This window comes from Gavia stellata, chromosome 7 (genome assembly GCF_030936135.1).
Source record: "Gavia stellata isolate bGavSte3 chromosome 7, bGavSte3.hap2, whole genome shotgun sequence".
Taxonomy (NCBI): Eukaryota; Metazoa; Chordata; class Aves; order Gaviiformes; family Gaviidae; genus Gavia; species Gavia stellata.
In genome coordinates this window covers 30019898-30043039 of record NC_082600.1, presented here as the reverse complement: position 1 = coordinate 30043039, position 23142 = coordinate 30019898, and the positions used below count along the sequence as shown (strand labels likewise).

At 38.4% G+C, this 23142-nt stretch overlaps 1 protein-coding gene across 5 annotated transcripts in view; it reads left to right on the top strand.

The window, feature by feature from the left end:
- Positions 1–23142, top strand: part of NPAS3 (neuronal PAS domain protein 3) — a 606658-nt gene that overhangs the window by 567268 nt on the left and 16248 nt on the right. For all 5 annotated transcript variants that reach the window (XM_059819747.1, XM_059819748.1, XM_059819746.1 and 2 more), the window contains 2 exons: positions 9230–9423; positions 15741–15847. In XM_059819747.1, the coding sequence (XP_059675730.1) occupies positions 9230–9423; positions 15741–15847 (301 nt within the window). The remainder of the gene's footprint in view (positions 1–9229; positions 9424–15740; positions 15848–23142) is intronic.

Here is a 23142-nt window from a genome sequence, read left to right as displayed (position 1 = left end):
GCTTGAGTAGAACATAAGCATTACTGTCTTAATCAAGGCTAAGTTGGGGAATCCATTTCTGTCTTTACAGACAAAAGTATTTTCTACTTTTTTTCTCTCTGTGTGAGAAAAAATGCATTCATATCAGCTATTTTGTTTTATCTAGTCCTTGCTTACTGTGCAGAGAATCACCTAAGGTAATTGTTGGACTGCAAAGAACTACTTCAAATGAAACAGTAGGAAAAAAACCCCCCAAAAAACCACAAAACCCACCTTTATTTTTCCCTCCAAATACAGAAATAAAGACACTACATCTGAAGAATACTTATTATTGGTTGTCTTTAGTGCAACAAGATTTGGTTGCCCTGACATACAGAATTTTTTTTATAAAACCTTTCCACCCTTTCTGTTGCAGAATGATGTAGCCAGTTTCCACTACCCCCTGATACTCTGATAAACTGCATTGGAACTGATTCAACAAAAGTCATTTTTCAGGTTTAATTTTTACTGCTGGCAGAAGCACCAGAATTCTGGAATAGTGAACTCTGAGAGAGTTTGCTCATGGGCAGGGATGACAATTCCTTTATTAGAACCCTGCACACTTCAACAGCTAAATGCTTTCAACTTTCTTTAAATAGTACTAAGGAAAAAATATCCTCAAGGCATTATTTTTAAAGGGGACTTCAGACATTCCGTGAGGAAAAAAAAATGCAACGCATTTGAACACCAAGGGATTTGCAGTGGAAAATCTCTTAAAGTGGAGCTATGTTTTGAGTTTCAGGGTTAAATAAGTATTGGCCATAAATCAGGGATGCAGACTACCAAAAATTCTGAGGCATTCCAGATTCCTAGCTTAGACCAGCAGTAGCTAGATTCTATAATAGATCATTTAGAAATAAGTTAGTTACGTTAGCTAGATTTTAAATTAACTGTTTCATTTATTCCTCCCAATTCAACATACAAAATCCATTATAACATTTGCTAGAAGTATAAGAAAATCCCAGGTTCTTAATCTTTTTTACTATATAGACTTAATTCTGCAATAACTCAGTATTAGATATTTTAGAGTTTATATTTAAAAGCAGCTGTGAAGCAAGCAGATGTGCAAGGGTAAATCTGCTCATCTTGAATCCTTCTGCAAATGGTCTGCTCTGAAGGTCATATCAAAGAGATTCTTTTTCCAGCTTAAACCTGTCTTTTCTAAATAGATCTCAACCTGATCTCATTTAATGCATTGATGTCTGGTTTCTTAGTCATTATATTTGCTGTATTACATATCAAAAGGACTCTTGAGAAATTCCCCCGAATTGATAATTCTAATTTCTTATGTATAGCTACTCTATATTCACTCTGAGGACAGCTGTATTGTATGCTAAACCACGAATTGTAAAAATTGATCCCTTTGTATGTAGGTTTGTATTAAATTGAGATACTTTATTTTTTCCTGTTTGTTGCCACACATGGGTTCCTGGTGTCAGTTTGTATTTGGCTGTTTGAGCATATTAAAGTTTTGCTAGTGCTTATGATGTTCTTGCCAAGAGCACTCTTGGAGCAATCTGCACTAGAACAGTCTTTGTGCCAATTACTTCAAAAAGTATTCTGTTATAAAACCAATTTTTATGGCTACTTTTTCAGGTTGCAGTGTGGTGATTTCATTTAGTTTCTTCTTTTTCCATTTTTTTAATGTTGCTTGTCTTCAAATGCTTGTAGGTTTTGGATTATGAAAAAATAATGCAGTATTGATAGATTGGGTTATTAATAAGACATCTCAAAAAGGAAAAGGGTTCAAAGGTATTAAAATAAAGCCTGGCATGTTGAATTACTAACACTGCATATATTTAAAGGATACTATTTAATAGTAGGATGTTCAGAGCTCTTATTGTGGGGGCTGGTTATGAAAACAGAAACCTTTGCAGTTGTATAAAGCATAATAAATTAAAAATTATAATGTGTAATGACTCAACACAATTTTTCTTGAGCTTATATTATGAGGCTGATTTCAGAAGTGTCAGGTCTATAACATCTTTTCTTTAGAGAAAACCAGCTTGCTAATCCATTGCAATTAATAAAAAATCACAGCACAGGAAAGGAAGGCATGATAACATATTTTACAACACAAATGTGCTTTTGAATGGAGGATCTTGATCATGCAACTTTTACTACTGCAATGAATCCAATGCAAGACTGGACCTCAGAATTCTGATGTGAGAGCCATCATGGTGGTAAAGATATATATGTGTCTGTATATGGTGCAGGACACAGTGCTATGCCATACTGAACAATAACTGCTGATCTACTACCCCAAATAATAAAATGGAAATGCTGTTATGTAACAGAATGAAAAATCAGCCATAAATTGAGGGTCTAACAATGTTAATCTAAAGGATCTAAAAATGTTGCTAGCAAATACATTTTTATTAATTATTCTTGAGTAACCTCTGGTCTGCTGTTCATTTCCCAGGCTATTAAGATTCAATAACTCTTGAAAAACAACCTATTGTACGCTCTTGAAAATGTTTGGGTTTTTTTTAAATGGCATCTTTAGGAATTGTTTATCATACAACAGGCTTCCTTTACTCCCACAGAGAAGTTGTAGTTTATTCTTTAGATAACCCTAACCTAGCCACATCCAGATCAGGGAGCTTTGTATGATAGACATGACATGGGCAATGTCAGGTTCTTGTTTTGTCTTCAAAGCTGTCCCCATTCCCTTCCCTGTAGTTTATTATCTAGTGAGAGGCAAGTGGGAGATGCTGTGAATGTGCATCCTGAGGTTGAGGAACAAGCAGCTTTTTGCGTGAGTGCTCAAAACACTAACTTTTACACAGAAGAGCAGCTGTTCCCTGTGGTGTACTTGAATGAAAGTGACTGTGGCTATTGTGCTTGCTGCTGGTCTCAATATTCTTCATATGTAATAAATAATACTCTACTCCGGTTGTTTTAGGGATTGAGCAAGATCTATGAACTGAGCCTGCAAGCCAGGGTGTTTCCCATGTGATGCTTGTCTTTAAGTACCCAACGGGTTTGAGGTCTCATAAGGATACTTTTTTTAAACCCCTTAGGATTAGCCTAAATTCTGCTTCTGACTCTTTTAAGCAGCAAAATATCTTTTGAATCTTATTATTTGGAGAGAGTGGTATCAGAGGAAAGATGGAAAAAGCCTAGAGTGTCTCCAAAAACTAGTATTGACTTTTTAACAATAAAATACATCCTGAGACCAAATATGCTGTTTAAATCTAAATACCATTCCTATTTTCAGACTTTTGCAGGTGTTTTTGAGGGGATTTGAAATGTACTTGTAGATGGAAAAGAGGCTATTGACCTTGAAACTATGTATGTGTTAGGAATAATGTTCGCCCTCCTTGAAATCAGACTCGTATTCTATGAATGGGTGCTCAAGACCTCAACTCTTTAACAGTGGTTCAGGTAGCATTCAGTGCATAACTGAGTTAAGACTCACTGAATTTTACTTACAAAGCTGTCTCAGGAGTCACAGATCACTGCCTAGTCTCTTAGGGTTTTTTATCCACCGTGGTTCAGAATCAGTCACTGACAGCTGCACTAGTAGTTTCCTTTGTTCTGGTGTGGACTTGATATAATAGGACAAAGTTTGTGTGTAGAAGCAATATCTTTTATTAGACGGACTGCTATAGTCGGGAAAAAACAAACAAGTTTTTCAGCATACAAGTACTTTTTCAAAGCTAAAACCGAAGCAGCAAACTTCTGAATCAAATAAGAGTTGAGAACAATTGCTGTAAGTAGACATGTTATTCTGTTACGCTGTCCAAGAGAAAAGGTAGGTGATACTTCTGAAGTTGGAGATGGGTGACGTTAACAAGGGAAAAGATGATGTGGTTATTTTATAGATGAAGAGAGATAGTAAATCTAACATTGATACAACAGGAGCATACATCTACAAACTTTACCTTTCACAACTTTATTATCTGAGGGGTGATTGATCAGGTTTCCAGACATGCAGGAATCCCCAAAAGTGGCCGCTGGGCATGCACAAACTACTTTACATGGCTCATGCTGCAAGTCCAATGTGTCCTCTGTGTGTTAAGCTAACTGTACACATGATGGAGAATTGATCTCTGTGTGTACAGTGAGTTGGATGCATGTGGGACACATCAAACTTTCTGCGCATGTGGGATGATCCAACATATTGCAGCTGTAGCAGCTCACTCCTTTTCAACACCAAAATGTCATGTTTCATGAAACCTCCTGTTAGGAATACTGCAGTGAAATGCAGTAAGTCTGAGAATGGGATATGCAAATATTACTGGAACTGCAAACACAAGGCCTTACTGCACCTCTTTGCTTCTTCCCAGCTGCTGCTGAATGATAAGTATAGGCAACAGATGTATTTTCCTAAAGCTTTCCTGAAGACTGGGAGAGCAGTCTTTGGTGTCAGTGAGGATCGGGCTGTGGAACCCCAGAAATAAATGGCTTCTGACCATGAGAAAACATAAGAAAATAGAAATGTTTTAGTGACTACAGTGGGGTACAGGGAGGAAAGAAGACAGCTGTGGTAGATAAAGAAACGTATACTGAAGTTTAGGTTGATAGGCATGGAACTATTTTGATGTCAGAAAAGAAAAACCTTTAGGATATCACTGTATGAACTCCAGATGTGACAGTGGACTCTGTTTTCTTTGAAAAGTCCAGAGGAAAACCTGTTTCTAAATGTACAATCTTTGCTTAGAAATCACCTGAAACCATATTGGAACTCTTTACCTTGTGGAGAGTTAAAACATTTGTCTTGCTAGTGCCATAGGCAGGTTTTGAGATGCATGTCCATGTATTTGTGAGTGAAGGAGCACACAATTCTTCAAAAGAAAAATGTAAGAACATGGCTATAATTTGTAAGATATTTCGTCAGCCAATTTTAGCAGTTCAAATTAATTGTGTTTTAAACATTTAGGTGTTGATTTTGGAAATATAAAATAACATCTTTGAGAGACCAAAACAAATATATATATCCTTGTGAATCACAGTTGTTTCTGTAAAGGGGAATAAATGTATGTGTGAATTGTTCATAAGACAGCTAAATAAATATCTAGGCGCACAAACTAAATTGTTTTCATACGTGACAGCCTTCTCAAAATATGGGTCTAAGCAATAATTTTAAGCCTTCAAATTTAATATCTCATTAAGAGAAATTAGGTGGAGGGAGCACTTCTGCCAGTGCTGTGGTTTCAGTCCCATAATAAAGTGGCGTAGTGATTTACACAAAGAACAAAAGAAATAGTTTAGACATTTCTTTCTAATGGAAGTTTAAGTTTCGAAGAACACAGAGACATCTGAAAGGTGAAATTCGCAGATTTTTCATGCTTGCAGGTTTTTATAGCCTCTGGTAATGCATGTCCTTACTCTGACATCGCATGTATGTGAAAAAATTGATGTAATATTTAAAGATCTCTTTTGCCAAAGAAAGTATTTCCATCTCCAGAGGTGAGATTTAGCTTTAAAGGATGATGAGCAGGTTCCAGATGTGTTTTTCAATCACTGGGCTTTCCTTTCCTTAAGTATTGACAGAGGGAAGGTTTTATCAAGGTCTTTGTGATGTGCTTGTTTATAATGAGTAGACAGTAGTAGAGAACATCTAAGTGCTTATCGCTAACAGATGACTGAAGAGAGCATATGGCAGGGAAAAGAAATATATATTTGTCCAAGCAATGTGGCTTGTTAACACTCCCACACTCATAAACTCTGTTTACATGTACTTACAATATTTTGCAAATCCCTTTTCTAATCAGCTAAAAATAAAAACCAAATAATGATTTTTTTTTCCAATATTGGAGTGTCAGGCAAAGTTGGTTTAGAATTTTTTTAACAAAGTAATTAAACAGTACAGAAGATTTTTATAGTATTTGTTTTGCTTCAGCGTGACATCTTTACAGCAGCGTATGTGTTATTTTCATTTCACAGTGTTAAAAGTTTTATTCGTACAAAATGCTTTTTGATTCACCCACCTGTCTATCCAAGTATAACTATTATACAACTAGGTTACATTACAAAGAATAATACAGGTCAGAATGACCTATGTGAAATCCTGGTCTAGATCAGGTCACGAGGTTTATTTTGGCCATAAGATTTCCCTCTGCTTCTATAGGATGAAGTCATCATGCAAGTTACAACACCTGCCAATAAAGAGTCTGGAAGCAAAGAAGTCTCTGAACCATTAACCCAGTCCAGCTCCCATTAGAGTAAAAAAGGAGTCTTGCTACTAATTTCATTTAGGAGGTAGATGGAGAAATGCTGGGGAAATCTGTACAGCTCTTGACATACAAAGTTTCTGATGATCCCTGTGATCAGGAGTATAGCATTCACCCACCTTTTTGTAATGGACAGAACACAGTATCACTGTCTTCTCTTGCTGTGACATCTAAATGTGCCAGTCAATTCATATAGCGTTATTAGAAAGAAGACAATTATAGTTTAAAGATGGATTTGGACTGTTGCATACTTTTTAGAAGAAAGCATTTATAAAGGCAACTTCATGAAAGAACTGCATTTACTTTTGATTTTCAGAATATTCCTCGCAAATTTTTGTTAAATATTTACATCTGGATCCAAGTATTGTCCTTCATAAAACAGTTTATTCTTGCCATTTAGCTTCATTAAAGTCATAATACTGCTTTAGGATATGATAGACTAGTGCTGTGGGATTGAATTATAAAGAGATTAATTTTAGCTACTGGAGATAATTGACCCTATAATTCCTGTCACCCCTAATCCCAGTTCAAATGAACTGGTGTTGAAAGTGGGAATACTCACAATGTAGACAAAGTCATGACAGCTAGAATTGTTTTTTACTACCAATTAGATTTCCCACTTGGTGTGTTTGACTAATGTTGTCATAGAAAGGGATTTCAGGCATGGAAATACAGTTTCTTTAGAGGCACACAGGCACTGGAACTGATGGGCAGGTTGCTGTATATTTCCCAGTGTACAGAATCAGAATGCAATTGAGCGCTGACCCCTAAAATTTGAATTCACATGGGGATTTAGAACATGTTCTGATCCATGATAGAGCTAGGAACAAGCTAAATAATTTGAATCTGGAAGCAAACTCTTGAAATTCAACAATGTTAATATATGGTGGGTCTAGCAGGTTTGGAACTGTCTCTTGGGGTAATACTACATCTGAGGTGTATTTCAGATGAGGAATTAGAAAAAAGTGAGGTACTGACTGAATAAACTGAATAGTTGTTCAAAACCGAATCACGTTGATACTTAGATGCAAATGACATGGAGGTTTCCAAAAATACAAGGAAGAGATAAATGGATTTTAAGTATGATATATCTTAAAAATTCCCTCAAGTGATATTGCCAACTTCAAACATATGAGCATAAGGACTTTTATGAAAAAACAACAGAACAACAATACTTTTGCATAGCACATTCAGTATAAGATTATTTTTCACATTATTACTAGTTATCTGTCAGCATTTTTCCAAGCATTTACAGATTTGAGTTTTTGCAGTAAGCTGAAACTGCATGATAAAAAGAGACAGATAATGATAAAAAGCAGATGTATATGCAAGCCTAGCTAGAAGGAGCAAAATACACTATTACTGCCCCTCCTGTGAAGGTAATCCTATTTCTTTTAGCTATTTCTTCATTAGTTAATGAGGTCTTGAGAAAAAAAAAATAAAGTGTGTTTGAAATGGTGGTTTTGCATCTCTGCCTTTAGGAACTTTTTCAAATATTCATAGAATAGTTTGCCCTTGGAAGGTGCATTAAGTGTGAGTTTAGGCAATAATTACTTCAAATGTGGGTGGTCAGAAACCTGCAACTGGAATGGACAAATACAGCAGCTAATCACTTTCCTCATTCAGATTCACCACACTGGCTGGAGTTGAAATGTAAAATAGTGGAGAAAGGAGATATTTTAATGATTAGGTTAAAAAAAAGACACAAACTTCAAGGCTTAGACCACAGATCTGCTAGCATGAATTACACTTAAATTTGGATGCACTTTGTGGTTTGCAGTCTTATTAATGAAAGATTTTCTTCTCTCTCACTTTCTATTAACAATCAATCTCAGATCAGAAGCAGAGATTGGCTGCTGTCTTTCTGAGATGAGTATCAGTGGATTTATAAATACATCACATCTCTGTCACCTCCTCCAGTGCACTTGCTACCAACCAGCATCTCTGTTGACCTCTGGTTACTGAGTCTGGGATGACAGTGAAAGGAGCCCCCATCTCCTGGAAGCCTTCTCTTCATGTTGATGTTGTAACACACTCTGAGGGTGAAAATCTGGGACAGCCTGCAACTGCCAGTTCTTATGGCTGTCTTATCTATGAGTACAGGAACTACAGTTTCCATTTTCAGTTTGATATCTGGCATTGGTGCTGTATTTATAGTCTTTTATTGAAAAAAACAACCCCTTTATTTAGCCACAGAACTCCTGAAGGAGTGAAACTGGAAGTAGTTGATTATTCTTTTCCCAGAGTTTCAACTTAATCCATTTCAGGCAGCATTCTTAGAATTTCACTCTCCAGGGGTGCAATTGGATCTCCTGGGCATCTTCTGGCTTTATCTTGTGAATAGGGAAAGACACCATCCGCCCCCACAGCTCTCCCTACATACATAGTGGACTAGGCATTACCTGTCTACCAGCTCTTAAAAAGCTTGCTATGGATGTAAGAAGGCCATCCTGCAGCTGAGCTCATTGATCACTTCTAGGCTGTTGCTTCTCAAATTGCCAACCACAAAGAAGTAATTCAAGGCTGTGAGCAGTGTCTCCATGGTGTAGGTGACTAGCAATTCAATTAAATCCATTCTGGAAAAGTTTCAAAACTGCCGATCTTTTTGTCTCATATTCAATCTCCATATGTTATAAAATTAATATTTTATTAATTTCTACCTTCACTATTTCCATTTTATCCCCCTCTCTTTTTTCTTTTGTTGAATTTCTGGTTTGTTTCTTTCTTCTTCTTTCTTTCTGTAACAACCACCACAACAAAAATCAATGCCACAGTAGTTCTGATGTTTTTATTTGATGAATGTAAAGCATTTGCCTGTTATGTTCTTGTCTTCTTTTTTGCCATGAGGACATATAGGACATGTTGACAGCCAATATTAATAAGCTTAACACTAATACTGGCAGCTACTTAGTACAATTTTTGGCTGTGTTAAGTGGTCTGTAGGGAATAGTAATGCTGTCCTTTAAAAGAAACTGATGTCACAGTTGCATCCAGAATTCACTGGGGTTTCTTTTATTGTTTTTATTTTCCAGGTGATTCATATAACAGGCCGGTTACGTCTGAGAGTGTCACTGTCCCACGGACGGACAGTACCCAGCCAAATCATGGGACTTGTTGTCGTTGCTCATGCTTTGCCACCTCCTACAATTAATGAAGTCAGGATTGACTGCCACATGTTTGTCACTCGTGTGAATATGGACCTCAATATCATTTACTGTGAAAATAGGTACAGCTTTTAGCTCCTTTTTTCTTTGTTTTAGCTGTGTGTATTCTTTGTTCCATGGGCTTGGCAAAAAGTTTTGAAATTTGTGAATCCTGCAATGTCATCCTGGTGTTGTATGAGAGTATTGAATTCACTCTCATCATCATCACCTTCATTTTCATTACATTCGTAGAGGATAAAGGTATATTAAAAACTATAATTTGCAGGACATCTTGCTGGAATAGGGGAGGATAGACCAGGAAAGATCCCTCTAAGCTTTCCTTGCTTTTTACAATCTCTCACCGTCCCTCTCAGAAGCAAGATTTGGGACTAGACAGACGTTGGTCTGACCTGTATGGCCGTGCTTATGCTCCCTCATCCTCCCCTCCACAAGTCTTTTTTGTCTGAAGCTTTAAAGTTTTCCATTTTTGAACTAATTTGCAGATTACAGCACATCATGCTCAGTGTTTAATGGAACAGAAGCACAGATGGCCTAGATAGTAGGCTAGAGAGGTGGGATCTGTTGCAGTAAGAGGTGGGAAAACTGTAGAATAAAATTGGTTAAGGACATACTGGGAAAGGCAGCAGTGACATGGGAACAGGTGATGCAGAGTTGGTTGAGAGGGGGCTATGTTCGAGGTGATAGCGACAAGTGATCTAGGAAGGTGGAAGATAGGATCTAAATTCAGCTGTCTACTCCCTGGGGGCTGGGTGCCGGTAGCATCGGGGGCTCCCCATGGGGGTCTGTCGGGGCAGGGCCTGGCAGCCAGGGCCCATCCCACCACCCCAGCCAGGACCAGGGCAGCCGGGGAGCACCGGGGCAGCACCCGCCCCAGGCACTGGGCACCTCCCTGGGGACTGGCCAAGGCAAGGGCGGGCGGTGGGCTGGGTCTGGCTCGGCAGGGCCCATGGATGGGCAGGGCAGGGCTGTGGGGAGCTGGAGACTGACCCTGCTGCAGTGTTGCTGGAACAGGGTGGGGGGTCCCCAGAGGGCTGACATGGGGTCCTGAGCCATGGGCAGGGCAGGGGGAGCCCCAAGGGGCTGAAATGGGGTTCTGGGCTGTGGGCAGGGTGGGGGAAGGCCCCAGAGAGACTGGTCAAGACCATTAAGGCTTGTTAGTGCCCTCAGGGTCCTGAAAAATAAATATAAAATCTAGGGAACCAGTATTTAGAGCCGAGTGAAGATATCTGAGAAGGAAAATATAAGTAATAAAGAAGTTTGGGTCCATTGATGGAAGTCTGAGGTATGGGGGAAAGGTTGGAAAGGAAGAAAGAAGGTAGTGCAGCCAAAAGAAATTTTGTCAAGGGGCTCTATCATCAAAAAATGGAACAAACAAGATGAATAATGCAAGCTTTTCATGTGACATATCCATGGCGTATTGTAAGTTAAGAGTGGAAGCTCTCTGATATGAGCAATCATAATTGCTCAATCACAATGGAATACCTATGATCAGGACAGCACATCAATATAAACTTTTAGAAAAAGGGATAAACTCAAATGCTTTGTTGAATCAGGGCCTAAATTTAAAATAATCTTGGATTTCAGTTATGAGGTTATCTTCACTGTCAAGTTGCTGAACTGCCACAATAGTATTAATTATATTACTTGGCTATTAGAGAGAACGCTTCATCTAAACTGCCAAAGCATTATCTAAAAAAGAATATATTATTCTCATTTTTAAGCTTGGAAAAACTGCTCCATAGAAAGTGGCTTGCACAAGGTCGCAGAGAAAGCTGGTAACAGTATTAAAGTTTGCGCTAAGCTTTTGCCTGTGACTCTGCCTAATGAACATCTAGATTCTGTATAATCTGGCAGCTGGTGAAAGAGCTCTGGGGATTAACAGTAGGATCTAGAAGAAACCTTTTGCCTTAGCCTTTGATCTGACTGTGACCTACCTAGGTAGTAATGGAAAGCTGCTACCACTGCAGAGCTCTTCAATGGCCTCTGTGAAATGAGTCGCTGGTATCTGTCCAGTTCCTAACGAACAGATTTCCTTTTAACAGAATCACCTGCACTTACTCTTACCTTCATTGGCAACCTCAATAAAAAAGCCAGGAATCAAATGGACATGAAAAATGAACTATTCCGTCAGGTCAAGTATGATATGCATTTGTGGGCCGTGTTAGAAAGATTTATACTTTCTCTGCCATCAGTTTGGCATTTTTATGAGCCCTAAATTGTGTGTGGTTTTTTTTAATTAAACATTTTTCTCAAACCTTCCCTTTACATTCATGGAGCAATAAAACTTTCAAATGCCTGAGAAAGGCATCACAGAAAAAATGTAAAATGCATCAGATGTGGAGTGCTGATTGGTAATCACATAGGAAGAGCTGATAACACATGGTAAACTATGGTAAGCCAGCTGACTTATGCAAGTATTGAGCTTACTAATGTTTTTCATTCATTAAGGTAAAGGCAACATTATAAAGCAACTTTTCCTTGTTTGTGATGGATTTTATCTCATATGCTAGGGTAGAATGCATGTGATGGTACTTGAATTTATGTTGCAAGAGTTTCATTTTTAGCCCCTGTGTCAGTGTTTAAAATAGTTTATAAAAGGAATTTCAAATAGTAGAAACGCTTCTGCTGGGGCTGGGAGGTGAATGTTAGCTTACTGAGGCAGCGGGATTTCCACTGATGGAAAACGGAGTTAAGATTAACAAGACTTGGATTTCATAGCAGGTACAAAGCAGAATGTGACTGTAAAAGCCAGAAGAAAGGAAAGGACAGAAGAAGGGAAGGAATTAACTGAACAGCTGATTGAAGCTGTCAGATGAATTATCTGGGCCTTTGCCGAGGCCATTCTCCAAGTCAGGGAAGTTGGGATCTCTCTTCTGGGACTATAGAAAAGGAATTAAGTATCCCATCCTGAATATATGGGCTTGACTCCTGGCACTTGCAGGCAGCTGGGAAATTCTTTGTGGTGCCACAGCAAAGCAAGCACAACATGAATGAAAACAGAGAAAAATGGATCCATGCTGGGGAAGCTGTAAGCACTATTTATGGAGCAATGGGGAGTTACTGGCAGCCGCGGGGAGTATGGAGCAGAAGCCGTGCTACTTAACTGAAATGAATGCTCACAGTGGACCATTGGATCAGCAGGGGTGAGATCAATAGTACTCCTAGTTTTCCAAGTGGTTGCCTGCTTGCAACAGCAGGGAGCAGGAGTGACATTACTCAAGTCTTTGGGTGCATCTTGTTACTTTCCTCTGAATGAAGAGATCTGCATCAGAATGCTGGACTCAGTGCACAAACTAGTCCACAATTAGCTTCCCTTTGAGACAAGATCTGTTAACTAGTGTACTGGCTATTTCTAAAAATTAGTATTTTGTTCTGAGTGTATTAAATGGGGATGTAAAATTTTGTTTCCTAAAATATGGTATGTTACTCCATGTCTGTTTTCCAAATGTGGGATTCATGTCATTTAAACTTCACCATCTAGTCTAAAATAGTCTAGAATTTATTAGTCAATGGAGTGAGAAAAGCACCTGCAGAGGACAAATCATCTTGGACGGTGATAAATAACTAAAAGCAAAATAAAGAGATTGCTGCTGGAGTACAGCATCAGTCTGTGTATTTTCTGTGTCAACTGTCAGTGATTGGAAGCCATCTGGAGAGAGCCTATTGCCCAGTTTTATATGGACTGCTATAGCCATATCTGCTAATACATGCCCAAAAGGAAATAACCCAGTGAACATGGTATTTTCCAAATGCAAGAGGTTTGGCCTGTAGGCCATGACAGTGGTTGCCAATAGTTCCTTCAGGTATGCAGAAACAGTTGTGTAGAGAGCTTCAAGCCTAAAAATGTGTGCACAATTTGGTCCTAATTCAGCAAAGTACTGTACTATATACCTACCTTTAAATTTCAATCATGTTAACAGTCCTGTAAGTCAGTGGAACCATTGATCTGCTCAAACATAAGCCTGTGCTTATGTTTTACAGGATCAGGTCTGTGTATTCAGCAGAACTGAGTTCCTTCCCATCGAACTGTTGCTTTATTTTGTCAAAGGACTTGAGAGCCGCCAGATCTGTCTCCTAACTAGTGTTCTAAGATATACTATAATATTTCTTTCTGTTCTCCATGGAAATTATTTACCATCTTTGGTACCTTTGATATAAGCATGAGTGTCCTATTTGACATAATTTCTTTTGTTTCTGGTTTTGGTGTCATTGCTTACCAGTGACCATCACTTACATCTGGATATTCTTTCTGTTTCTTCCACTTTTTTCATAAAAAAAAAAATCTTGTGTCCTTCATATGTCTGTTTGAAACAGCTTTTTCTTAATGTTAAACTTAAGGGACTGTGAATCTGCTTCCACAGTTGCCTTGCTGTGTTCATTTTTATCTGTGAAGACTTTACACAAACATGCTGCTGCAGAGAAACAAAATACAGCGGAGTGAACTGTAGCATTTTCATCCTGGGTACATCACAGGGCAGTGGCCTGTCTGGAGATTGCCCCTTTCTACTAGGCTGGGCAGGGTGGGATTTCTTCTCCCTGATCTTGAAGCAGAGCCACCTCCTAACAGAAAACACACAGTTCTTGCGCCAGAAAAGAGACAGCAAAGTGTGCCAGTAGAGTAGCACAGAGTGTAGACATATGTCTACAGAGAGTGTAGACATGGGAGCGGGAGAGGCTTGAGTTCTGGTTCCTGCTCCATGGACTATTTGTACACTTAGTTTAGTATAAAAAGGAAATATACAGTCCAGGGGACAGGAACCTTTAAATCTCAGACTCCCTCCCTTCTGGTGAGGTTTCTTATCACTGGGCGGAGATCCCAGGTCCTTTGTTTCCCAGCCCATAATTCACTGTGCAACAGAAGTGGAGGAACTCAGCAGGAGGATTAGGGAGTCCCACTGCCACCATTCCAGCCTTGTCTTTATCCTGGCGAATGATGTCCTCTATGAGAAGGTAGGAGAGGTGCTTTTCAACTGTGGTTTGTGATAAATATTAGACGGGTATCCCCACATGGGTATCTCACATTTGGTTAAGTGCTATAACTACTAGGCAGTTGTCTGAAAGTGCACATCCTTCAACACGCTCTGGCATGAAAGTAGCAGAAGGCTGTTGTGTTTTGTGCTAAACTTGATTTGACATTTTTTACTAGCAATTATGAGTCCACCTGTGATGTTTTTCGTGTTCGGTTTTTTTTTAATTGGGACAAACCACTAGTGCTGCTGTGGTGCTGTCTAATGCTTCTGTTCTCCTTCAGTCTTTCTGGTCTATGCATTCTCCCTGCCTCAGACACCCAGGCAAACACAGCTCTGCTAGTCAGTGCCTCAGCGGCTGTGTTCGCCCCCTCTGCCTGCTGGGAACCCCCCAGACCTACATGATTCAGTTTCAGGTTTAGCCTCCCCGCTGGCCTCCCTCAGGATACCACTCCAGTTGTTTCAGCTACCTGGTTATATCAAGATGTTTGGTGTTTCTTACAACCCCCTTCAATGGATGGCACTTGTATCTTAAAATTGCAAAGTGGACCTAACCCCAATCATTAAACCATATTTCAAACCCTAAAAAATTATTCTATTTCTAGAAAACAGACATATTTTTAAATGCTTGTGTGAGCAAGGCATTTTCCAATTGTTTTGTTATTTTCTGTACTGCATTTAAGGACATTGACATCTTGACACTCCATGACAGAAGTTTGCACATGCACACAGACACAAGCATGCAGACACAGACACACAGATGCATGCACACAAAGGTCTGCAGAATAGATTTTAAAGTTTCTATGTGCAATAAACAACAAAGTCCCAGTTGAAAGGGCCCAGAGTGAAAGCTGAGCTCCCAAATGAATTAGACTAAAAAAGATAACACCCTGAGGCATCTGTATGTCTCAGCATTTAAATTATATCCCTTGAAATATCAGTTTGGACTTGGTGCCAAGAAATGGTTGAAGAGCTTTTTCATGAATATACCCAATAGAAGACCAATCTGTTGAAATGAAATGTGTCTCTAATCATTTGGTATAAACATAACATGATTTTACTTTATTATGTAACCTTGAATCATCTTGGTCTTTTAATGAGGATTTTGGATTGTTGCTAATGCTTTACAATTTCATGGAATTATATTGTCTTGGTGTTATGCTACAGGGAGAATATGCACTAGAATTTAACTTTCCACTTATTTAAATGGATAAAATGATTTCAAGGTTTTTTAAAAAATGTTTTCTTTCTTTTTTTTTTCTTTAAGTCTGTGTCTTCTTTGTACAGCTATTCCATTCAAATTACTGAAGTGGTGAAAAAACTTTTTAGCTGATTTCACTTTCTGAGTCATTTGACAGTTCTTGTATTCTTTTCATTCTTGAATTAAAGGCTTTATTTCTTTTCCTTTTTAGGATCAGCGATTACATGGATCTGACCCCTGTAGATATCGTAGGAAAGAGATGTTACCACTTCATTCATGCTGAAGATGTGGAAGGCATCAGACATAGTCACTTAGACTGTAAGTACTTCCATTTTTGTCAAAACAATCTGGTACAATACTTGCTTGTTCCTGAACTATTATTTATATTCCACAACTGGGGTCTTCATCTTGCACCTGCTCTTTTTGTCATAGGGTTTCACAGAGGGTGGCTCAAATATACTTTTTTGTATGATTTATTTTCAAGTTTTTTTATAGACATATAAGATTGTTCACATATGTGGAAATAAAAAAATATATTTGTATTACCAGAGTTTCCAGCAGCTATCCATTTACACATGGTATGCATTATTTTACTCCTTCAAAGAAGTATTGCTTAGGTGAGAAACTCCCTCCCTAGCACAGAAAATTAACTCCTCTCTTGTTTTTTTTATTTCTGAGTCATAATGTGGAGGTCAAAAACTGCAGCATATTTGGGATTTCACCAGGTTTTTCAATACAGAACCGAGCTACAGCTCTACCAGTGTTTTAACCACCCCGCGTATTAACACCCAAATGGCCCCCATCCCTGTAGCGTGGAAGTCCCTGTTATTTGCACACAGGTAGTATCTGATCAGGGTAAGGATAACAGAAGTACAAAAATGTTACAAGAGACAAACCTTACCAGAGAGCATGTGCATATGTCTGTGTATGGGGGAAGGGAGGTTCAGCTTGATTCCTTGTAATTAAGCTCTTTGTATTCCTCTTATTAAAAGCCATAGGGCCTAATTCTTTTCTTGTTGAGATCTGTTGACTTCAGTGATAGTGCTCCTGATTTACCCTAGTGCAAAAAGAGACTTAGGCCCATAATCTCTAATTTATCTGTGCCTGCAGTGAAGCCAGATAATTCTTTGGAAGTTTCAGTGACTGACTGCGTTTATGATTGACTTGTGTGTTTTTCTTAATATAAAAGACTGTCTGCAAACTGCCTCTTAAACTCAGAGTCCCAGATTTGAATAACTCTGCTCCCTCTGCACCATGTCCTGCTAGCATTTCCTAATAAAAGGGTAGCAATCCAAATACAGCCGCATTTAATTAGCTTTTACAAAACCATACAACTACAATAGAAGGCAGTATAAATCTTCAATCCGAAAGCACCTTGCTTGATCTGCAAGAGAAGATAGGAGGATAACTGCAACTGGAAAGCAGGAGAACAGGGACAGCTTCTATGAAAATATATGGCAGCCAACAACAGTGTCAAGCTCTGTAAAGCTTTCCAATAGTCCCTGAAGTTTCTAGAAGGTAAAGTGCATTTGCCATAAGAAGGTCAGGTTAGACACTTTTCTGCAGAAAAAAATAAAATCAAAAATCCAAAATGATAAACAAAGTAATTTTGCATCATTTACATTTTGAGCATTTAATATCCAGGAGAATATGTCAGTTGCTCAGAAATGAAGGAACAAATTCAGAAACTTACTTGGTGCTTTTGAAACTGGAAATCAAAAATGACAAGTTGCACTTCCACAGCACTATCTGACCAAGGAAATAAAAGATATTTATGACTCAGACTTAACATACCACCTGGCAGCTATGAACATCCCATTTGAAAAAGACCTTAATCTTCTGAATGACCACTTCTCTCTGAAATAGAATATGCTTTATGAAACATTCATCTTCAGAAAACTTAAGAGACGTATGCAGACAGCGTGAGTGCAGTGTGGTCCAGTGTATAAGCACAGGACTAGGACTCAGGAGACCCTGGAGACAGGAATGACTTCTAGAAAATCACTTCACCTTACTGTGTTCCTGCTCTCACTGTATGTCCAGTTTAGCTATTTGGATTGCAAGCTGTATAAACACAGGGAGTTTCTCCCATTATCAGCATCCAGCACAGCAGGGTTCCAAACTTGGCTGTGTGGCTATAACATAATTATTCTTGCTAGGCTAATTTTTTTCAGTAGTTGAGGCTGGTTACATCTTTTATGTATAGTTGTTCTTTTGGCTTATAGGAACAAGATGTTCATAGAATCACTCAGATTGGAAGGGACTCTGGGACATCATCTAGTCCCACGTCATGCTCAAAACAGGATCAACACTGATTCAAAGCAAATTGTTTAGCACTTTGTCTAGTTGATCTTGAAAACCTTCAAGGTCAGACTTTCCACAACTTCTCCGAGTGGCCTGTTCCAATTATGCTTAATAAGGCCTTAGTTACCCTCACAGTGATTCTTTTTTCCTTCTATCCAGTTGGAATTTCCTTGTTTTGATTGTGCAGCTCATGGCTCCATCTTTGCAGTAACATCCTTGCAGGTATCCTGTTAGGTCCCCCTGAAGCCACTTCTTCTTCACGCTGAACAAGCCTGGTCCCGCAGCCTTTCCGCACATGGCAAGTACTCCAGCCCCTGACCATCTTGACAGACCTCTGCTAAGCTCACTGAAGTTTATCAATATATTTCCTGTGCGGGGAGCCTAAAATCAGATTCCAGATGCAATCTAAAGAGTGGTGAGTGAAGGGAAATAATGATTTTCTGTGGTCTACTGGCTATACACTTTTTAGTAGAGCCCATAGAGCACACTGCTGATTCATGCTTAGCATGCTGTCCACCAGGACCCCCAGGTCCTTTTCCACAAAGCAATAACCCAGCCAGTCAGTCCCCAGCCTGTACCATTGCAGGGAATCAGTCCATCCAAGGTATAGGACTTCGCATTTGTCTTTTCATGGTGTTCAAACTCATGCTCTGGATGAAAGATCTTCAAGTTTAAAATAGACTTGGGAATAGCTCAGGAAGTATACATACCCATTGTAAGTCCTGCAGAAGCTGAAGTGGTTCATATCTTTACCCAAAGAGATGCTCGACTTTTCTAGCATTTGGAAAAAAAATTTGTAGAAAATCCAAGAGAAAGAAATTGCAAAACCCCAAAACACTTCATAGCAACTTGTCCACCCTAGAAAATCAAGTTCAAACCAAACTGGAAAGATAAAATCCTCCTTGTTTAGTAAAAATAAAATTAAAGCTAAAATTCGGGAACTTGCAGATATTGGCTGTAGAAGGTAAAACCCAGCAGAACTGCAGTTCCCCAAAATAGACAATGCAGGATATTTGCAGTACAACATAGGAAATAATTGCTTTGAGATTACAATGAAAAAAACCCCAATATTTTGCAATGTTTTGAAGAGGAGCTGGAAGCTAAAGTAATGGTTAGAAAGCCCTATTGAGAAGTAGAAGCAGGACTTGAGAAAGCAGCAATCTGAAAAGGTTGTGTTTGATGAAGGACTGCAGAATGCAGCTAAAATCTTGATTGATTTTTACAGAAGAGAAAATTATTTTTAAAGATTAAAACAAGAAGAATCCCAAATTGCAATGGTAGATCTAAGAGTAAAAAAAAAAAAACCAATAAAACTGCTACTCTGCCTATTCACTGACAACATATCAGAAAAAAATGGAAAAAGTAGGACCAGTACATCTTGCCTTCTCATCCAGCTTATTCAAAGACATCAAAGAGGAAAGCAAGCAAAGAAGAAAATGTTGCACAAAATCACCCAGAAAAAATCAAGAGGGCTGTTGATGGCTTCAGATCATAGCAGCCCATTAGAAACGTTGAAAAACAGGCCTTGTTAACGCTATCTCAGATGAAAGAAGACAAAAGCAGTTTCAGGAATGTGACCATAACAAGTATAATGGTGAAGAAGGTCTTCAGTGACAACAGTCTTTTGTAAGGGAACTGCTGCCCTAATGAAAGGTCAGTTACAGTCAATGAAAAAGCTTTCATTGGCTTCAATGGACACAGGGATTATGCCCTAAAAAAGCAAATTTATATGGACTAAAATTCTAGCCCCAGTGAAGTAAATAGCAAAAATTCCATTAGGTTCAGTGAGGTCAAGATTTCTACTTAGAGATTTATGTTAGTTATAGCTTGGTGATGCCCTTGCGGATTAATAAAACATTCATACTCTAACTCTACATATGCCTGCATTTATTCCAACACACTAATACATGGTGGTGATCCCATAAGTTATTGAAGCATCAGGTTTTTTCAAACAGAAATAAGAAGTTTAGGGATATTGTTTCTATCTTGTTTCATTCAAGCTTTCAATGATCGTGCTTTTTCACAAATCTCCCAGCCAATTGTTTGGTGTTACAATGATACCTTATTAATCTGTTTCCCACTTTATAATGCTTCATGGTTTCAGAAATTTGGTAAACTTCTCATTTGTTCGTCTTTGCTGTGTTTGTTGAACAAATTGTTGGTATAATCCTGACAGATATCACTTATTATAGATCACATCTCTGTCACGGAGACTATAGTTAAAATGTTCTCTAGTCTAACATCCTGTACACCGTCCAGCATCATGGCTCAGCTGTTGGCTCAGCTGACACACAGCAACTGGCTAAGGTGCAACAACTTGTGTTTGAATCCAAGCCCTCAAAAATTGCAGGTCTAGCTGTACCCTAGCTCAGATACAGTCCCTATCCTAGCTCTGTGTAACAGACCTCTTCATTAGGATATGTGGCATGAAAGAGTTGAAGTTGAATGTTGTATGTTTCATAGTTATGCATCTAGAACTAACAGCCTAGAAAGACCCTTCATGCCCCCAGTTCTACTTTACCACTTGTAAGAATGGGGAAGGTGATTGGATCCTCTCTTTTTACTTACCTCTGCATAGAAACATTGCAGGGCTGAACTGCATGTCAAGCATAGGACAGCTCATACACTTTCACCAAGCCATGAGTCCCTGCATGGGTAGGACTGCCCTTGTTCCAATGACAAGAAAATATCCCTGATCTTAAAGCTAGCAGGATACATTTTATGTCAAATCAATATCTGAAATCAAGCAGATTAATAAAATTACTGTTGTATCAGGTCTTAGCACTGTCTGTAGAGCTCAGCAAGGGCAATTGACACTCGCTGCTTTCTGGAGTACAATGCTGTGCATCTGTGCTTCCCTTTAGTTAACACTGTTATCATACAGAGGTCTGTAACATCCCTTTTTGATTTAAGAAGTACATTTCTTGCTGAGAATGAATGGATGTCATATGCTGTAGGAGTATACATCTTCCATTTAATTGAAAAAAATTAATGATCTTCATTGAACGTCAAGTATTTGATGTTACTGTTCAATGAAGGTCATTAAGAAAGCTGCAGGGAAGGATAAAAGTCAAGACCTCTGAAGGCAGCCATGAGTATACTTTTGGACAAACACAGGACAACATGCCACCATTTGAAAATTAATATATTGCTTGTAAGAACACTGTCACAAGTATATATTGGTATATAATAAGTGCTTTTTCATTCTGGAATCCTAACTGAGGTCTAAATTCAGAAACCTGACACTGACAAAAAAGATACTTGTTGTCCTCAGCTATTGCTTAGAAAATATCATCCTTTTTCTTCAGGATTTGATTTACAGCTATAAGAAATACAATTCCTCAGGAACAGTGAGCCAGGGCAGTTCATTTCCCATAAAGCAAAGGTCTCTGATGAGTATGTTTGGTAGCACTCCCTCTGATCTACTTTATCTGGTTTCCAGTGGTTAGAATAATCCAGTCTTTCTGAAAATAAACTATTCCACATTCACCTTTTTTATGGCTCCCCTGTTTTTCAAGGGATATTACCCCCTCAGTCTGCTTTTAAATCAGTTATATATTCATGATTTCTTTTATGTATGTTCAGTAGAAAAATTCTATTGCTGTACAAAATATTGCTTAGTGGTTTAGCCTACCATCTGTAGTTGAACTAACCCTTTTAACTTATGCACATCACTTATAATTTTTTATTCTCTTAATAACCTCAAACACATGAAAAACAAATAGAATGAGTTGATAATTTCTAACAGTAAAATACACTTCACATATTTTGCTATCATGCTGTGGAATAACTCTGCAATGTCAAGTAGCATACAATTAGTAAAACTGTAGGGGGAAAAAAAGAAGTGTTTTGATCCTGAGGAATTTTTATCCTAATCAGATCGAAATTTCAATGCTCTTGTAGTGCTTAATATCTTCAATCACCAAAAAAATCAAACTGATTCCAATGTCAGGTTTTGCATTCTGGGACTGAAATAAAATGCTAAAATATACAAATGAATCTCATGTTTGTACAAGTTTATTATCATCACTAAAAAGCAAGATTGATTCTAAATTAGGCTGATAGAATGTCTAGTGTTTAGATAATTCTTAAACCAAGCCTGCCTGGCATCCTGATAGACAGCCTAGTGTATGTAGTTTTCAAAGTACTGCAGAAGTGTCAGTCTGACCACCTGCACAACATTCCTCTCTGTCCATTCTATGGGCCAGCAAAGATTTCTGCACTGGGGACTGCCATCCTTATGTCCTTTTGACTGGAGATAGTGGTGATAGAGCAGGATGAGGGAACAGAAGATAAGAAACTAGAAGAAACTGAAGCATATAAAGAAAACAGTTTTTTGATTCATACCAGGAAAAAAACGAGCATGGACTTTGGTTTTAGCCCGTGCTTAGTGTTTGTTTTTCAGCCCTAATGAATCTTAAGAGATGTGCACCTAAGCAAGAGTGTGTATGTTTCATGTCTTTTAGCCATGCACTGAAATCCTACAGATATTGTGTTTGCTCCTGCAAGTGCTTCTTTGGATTATGAGAGATGCTGGTCTATCTAGCTTAATTTCTTTGTCTGCTCTCTGACCAAAGCCAGTCACTTTTTTAGAAGAAGGGGAAAACACTCTGCAATGTGCAATTATGTACAACTTGCACCCTTGTTTTCTCCATGATACACTGTTAAGTCATGGATTGTTCATTCCTTGAAAGACGAGAATTTCTACCACTGCTTACGTTTCTGTTCGTGTAGGACGGTTGTTACTATTGTAATATTTGGTATTCCGATTATCCATATAAATATTCAGATATCATTTTAAATCCAGATAAATTTCTAATCTTCATTATATTTTGTGGCTGAGTTTTTCACGTGCAAATTGTGTGCTGTTGGACAAATGTTTTCTGTATGTAAAGTATATAAGAGAGTTTACCAGAAGGATCAGATCTTTTAGATAGTAAACAAACCAGAAAACTCTACAAAGCTAAACATTTAATCTATTTAAACCATTAACTGCTGAACCTAATTGCAGAGTTTTGCCTTCCGTAGCTTAGCCATATACAGTTATTTTGCAAGATGCCTCAGATATACTTTGCATCAATAATCCTTTAACTTCATTCCTGATGCTATTTCATCTTCAAATTAGATCTGTTTAATGCAATGCTGATTAATACGTTCCCATTTCAGTTTGTAGGCTCTCCATTGTAAGTCTTCCATAGCTCATAGTCAGTTGAAATTTACACCTAAACTCTTCTCCTATTTTTACGTTAAAAATGCATGTAATACCAGCTGTATGTGTATAGCTACTGCATTAAGGGGCTATAGAATGA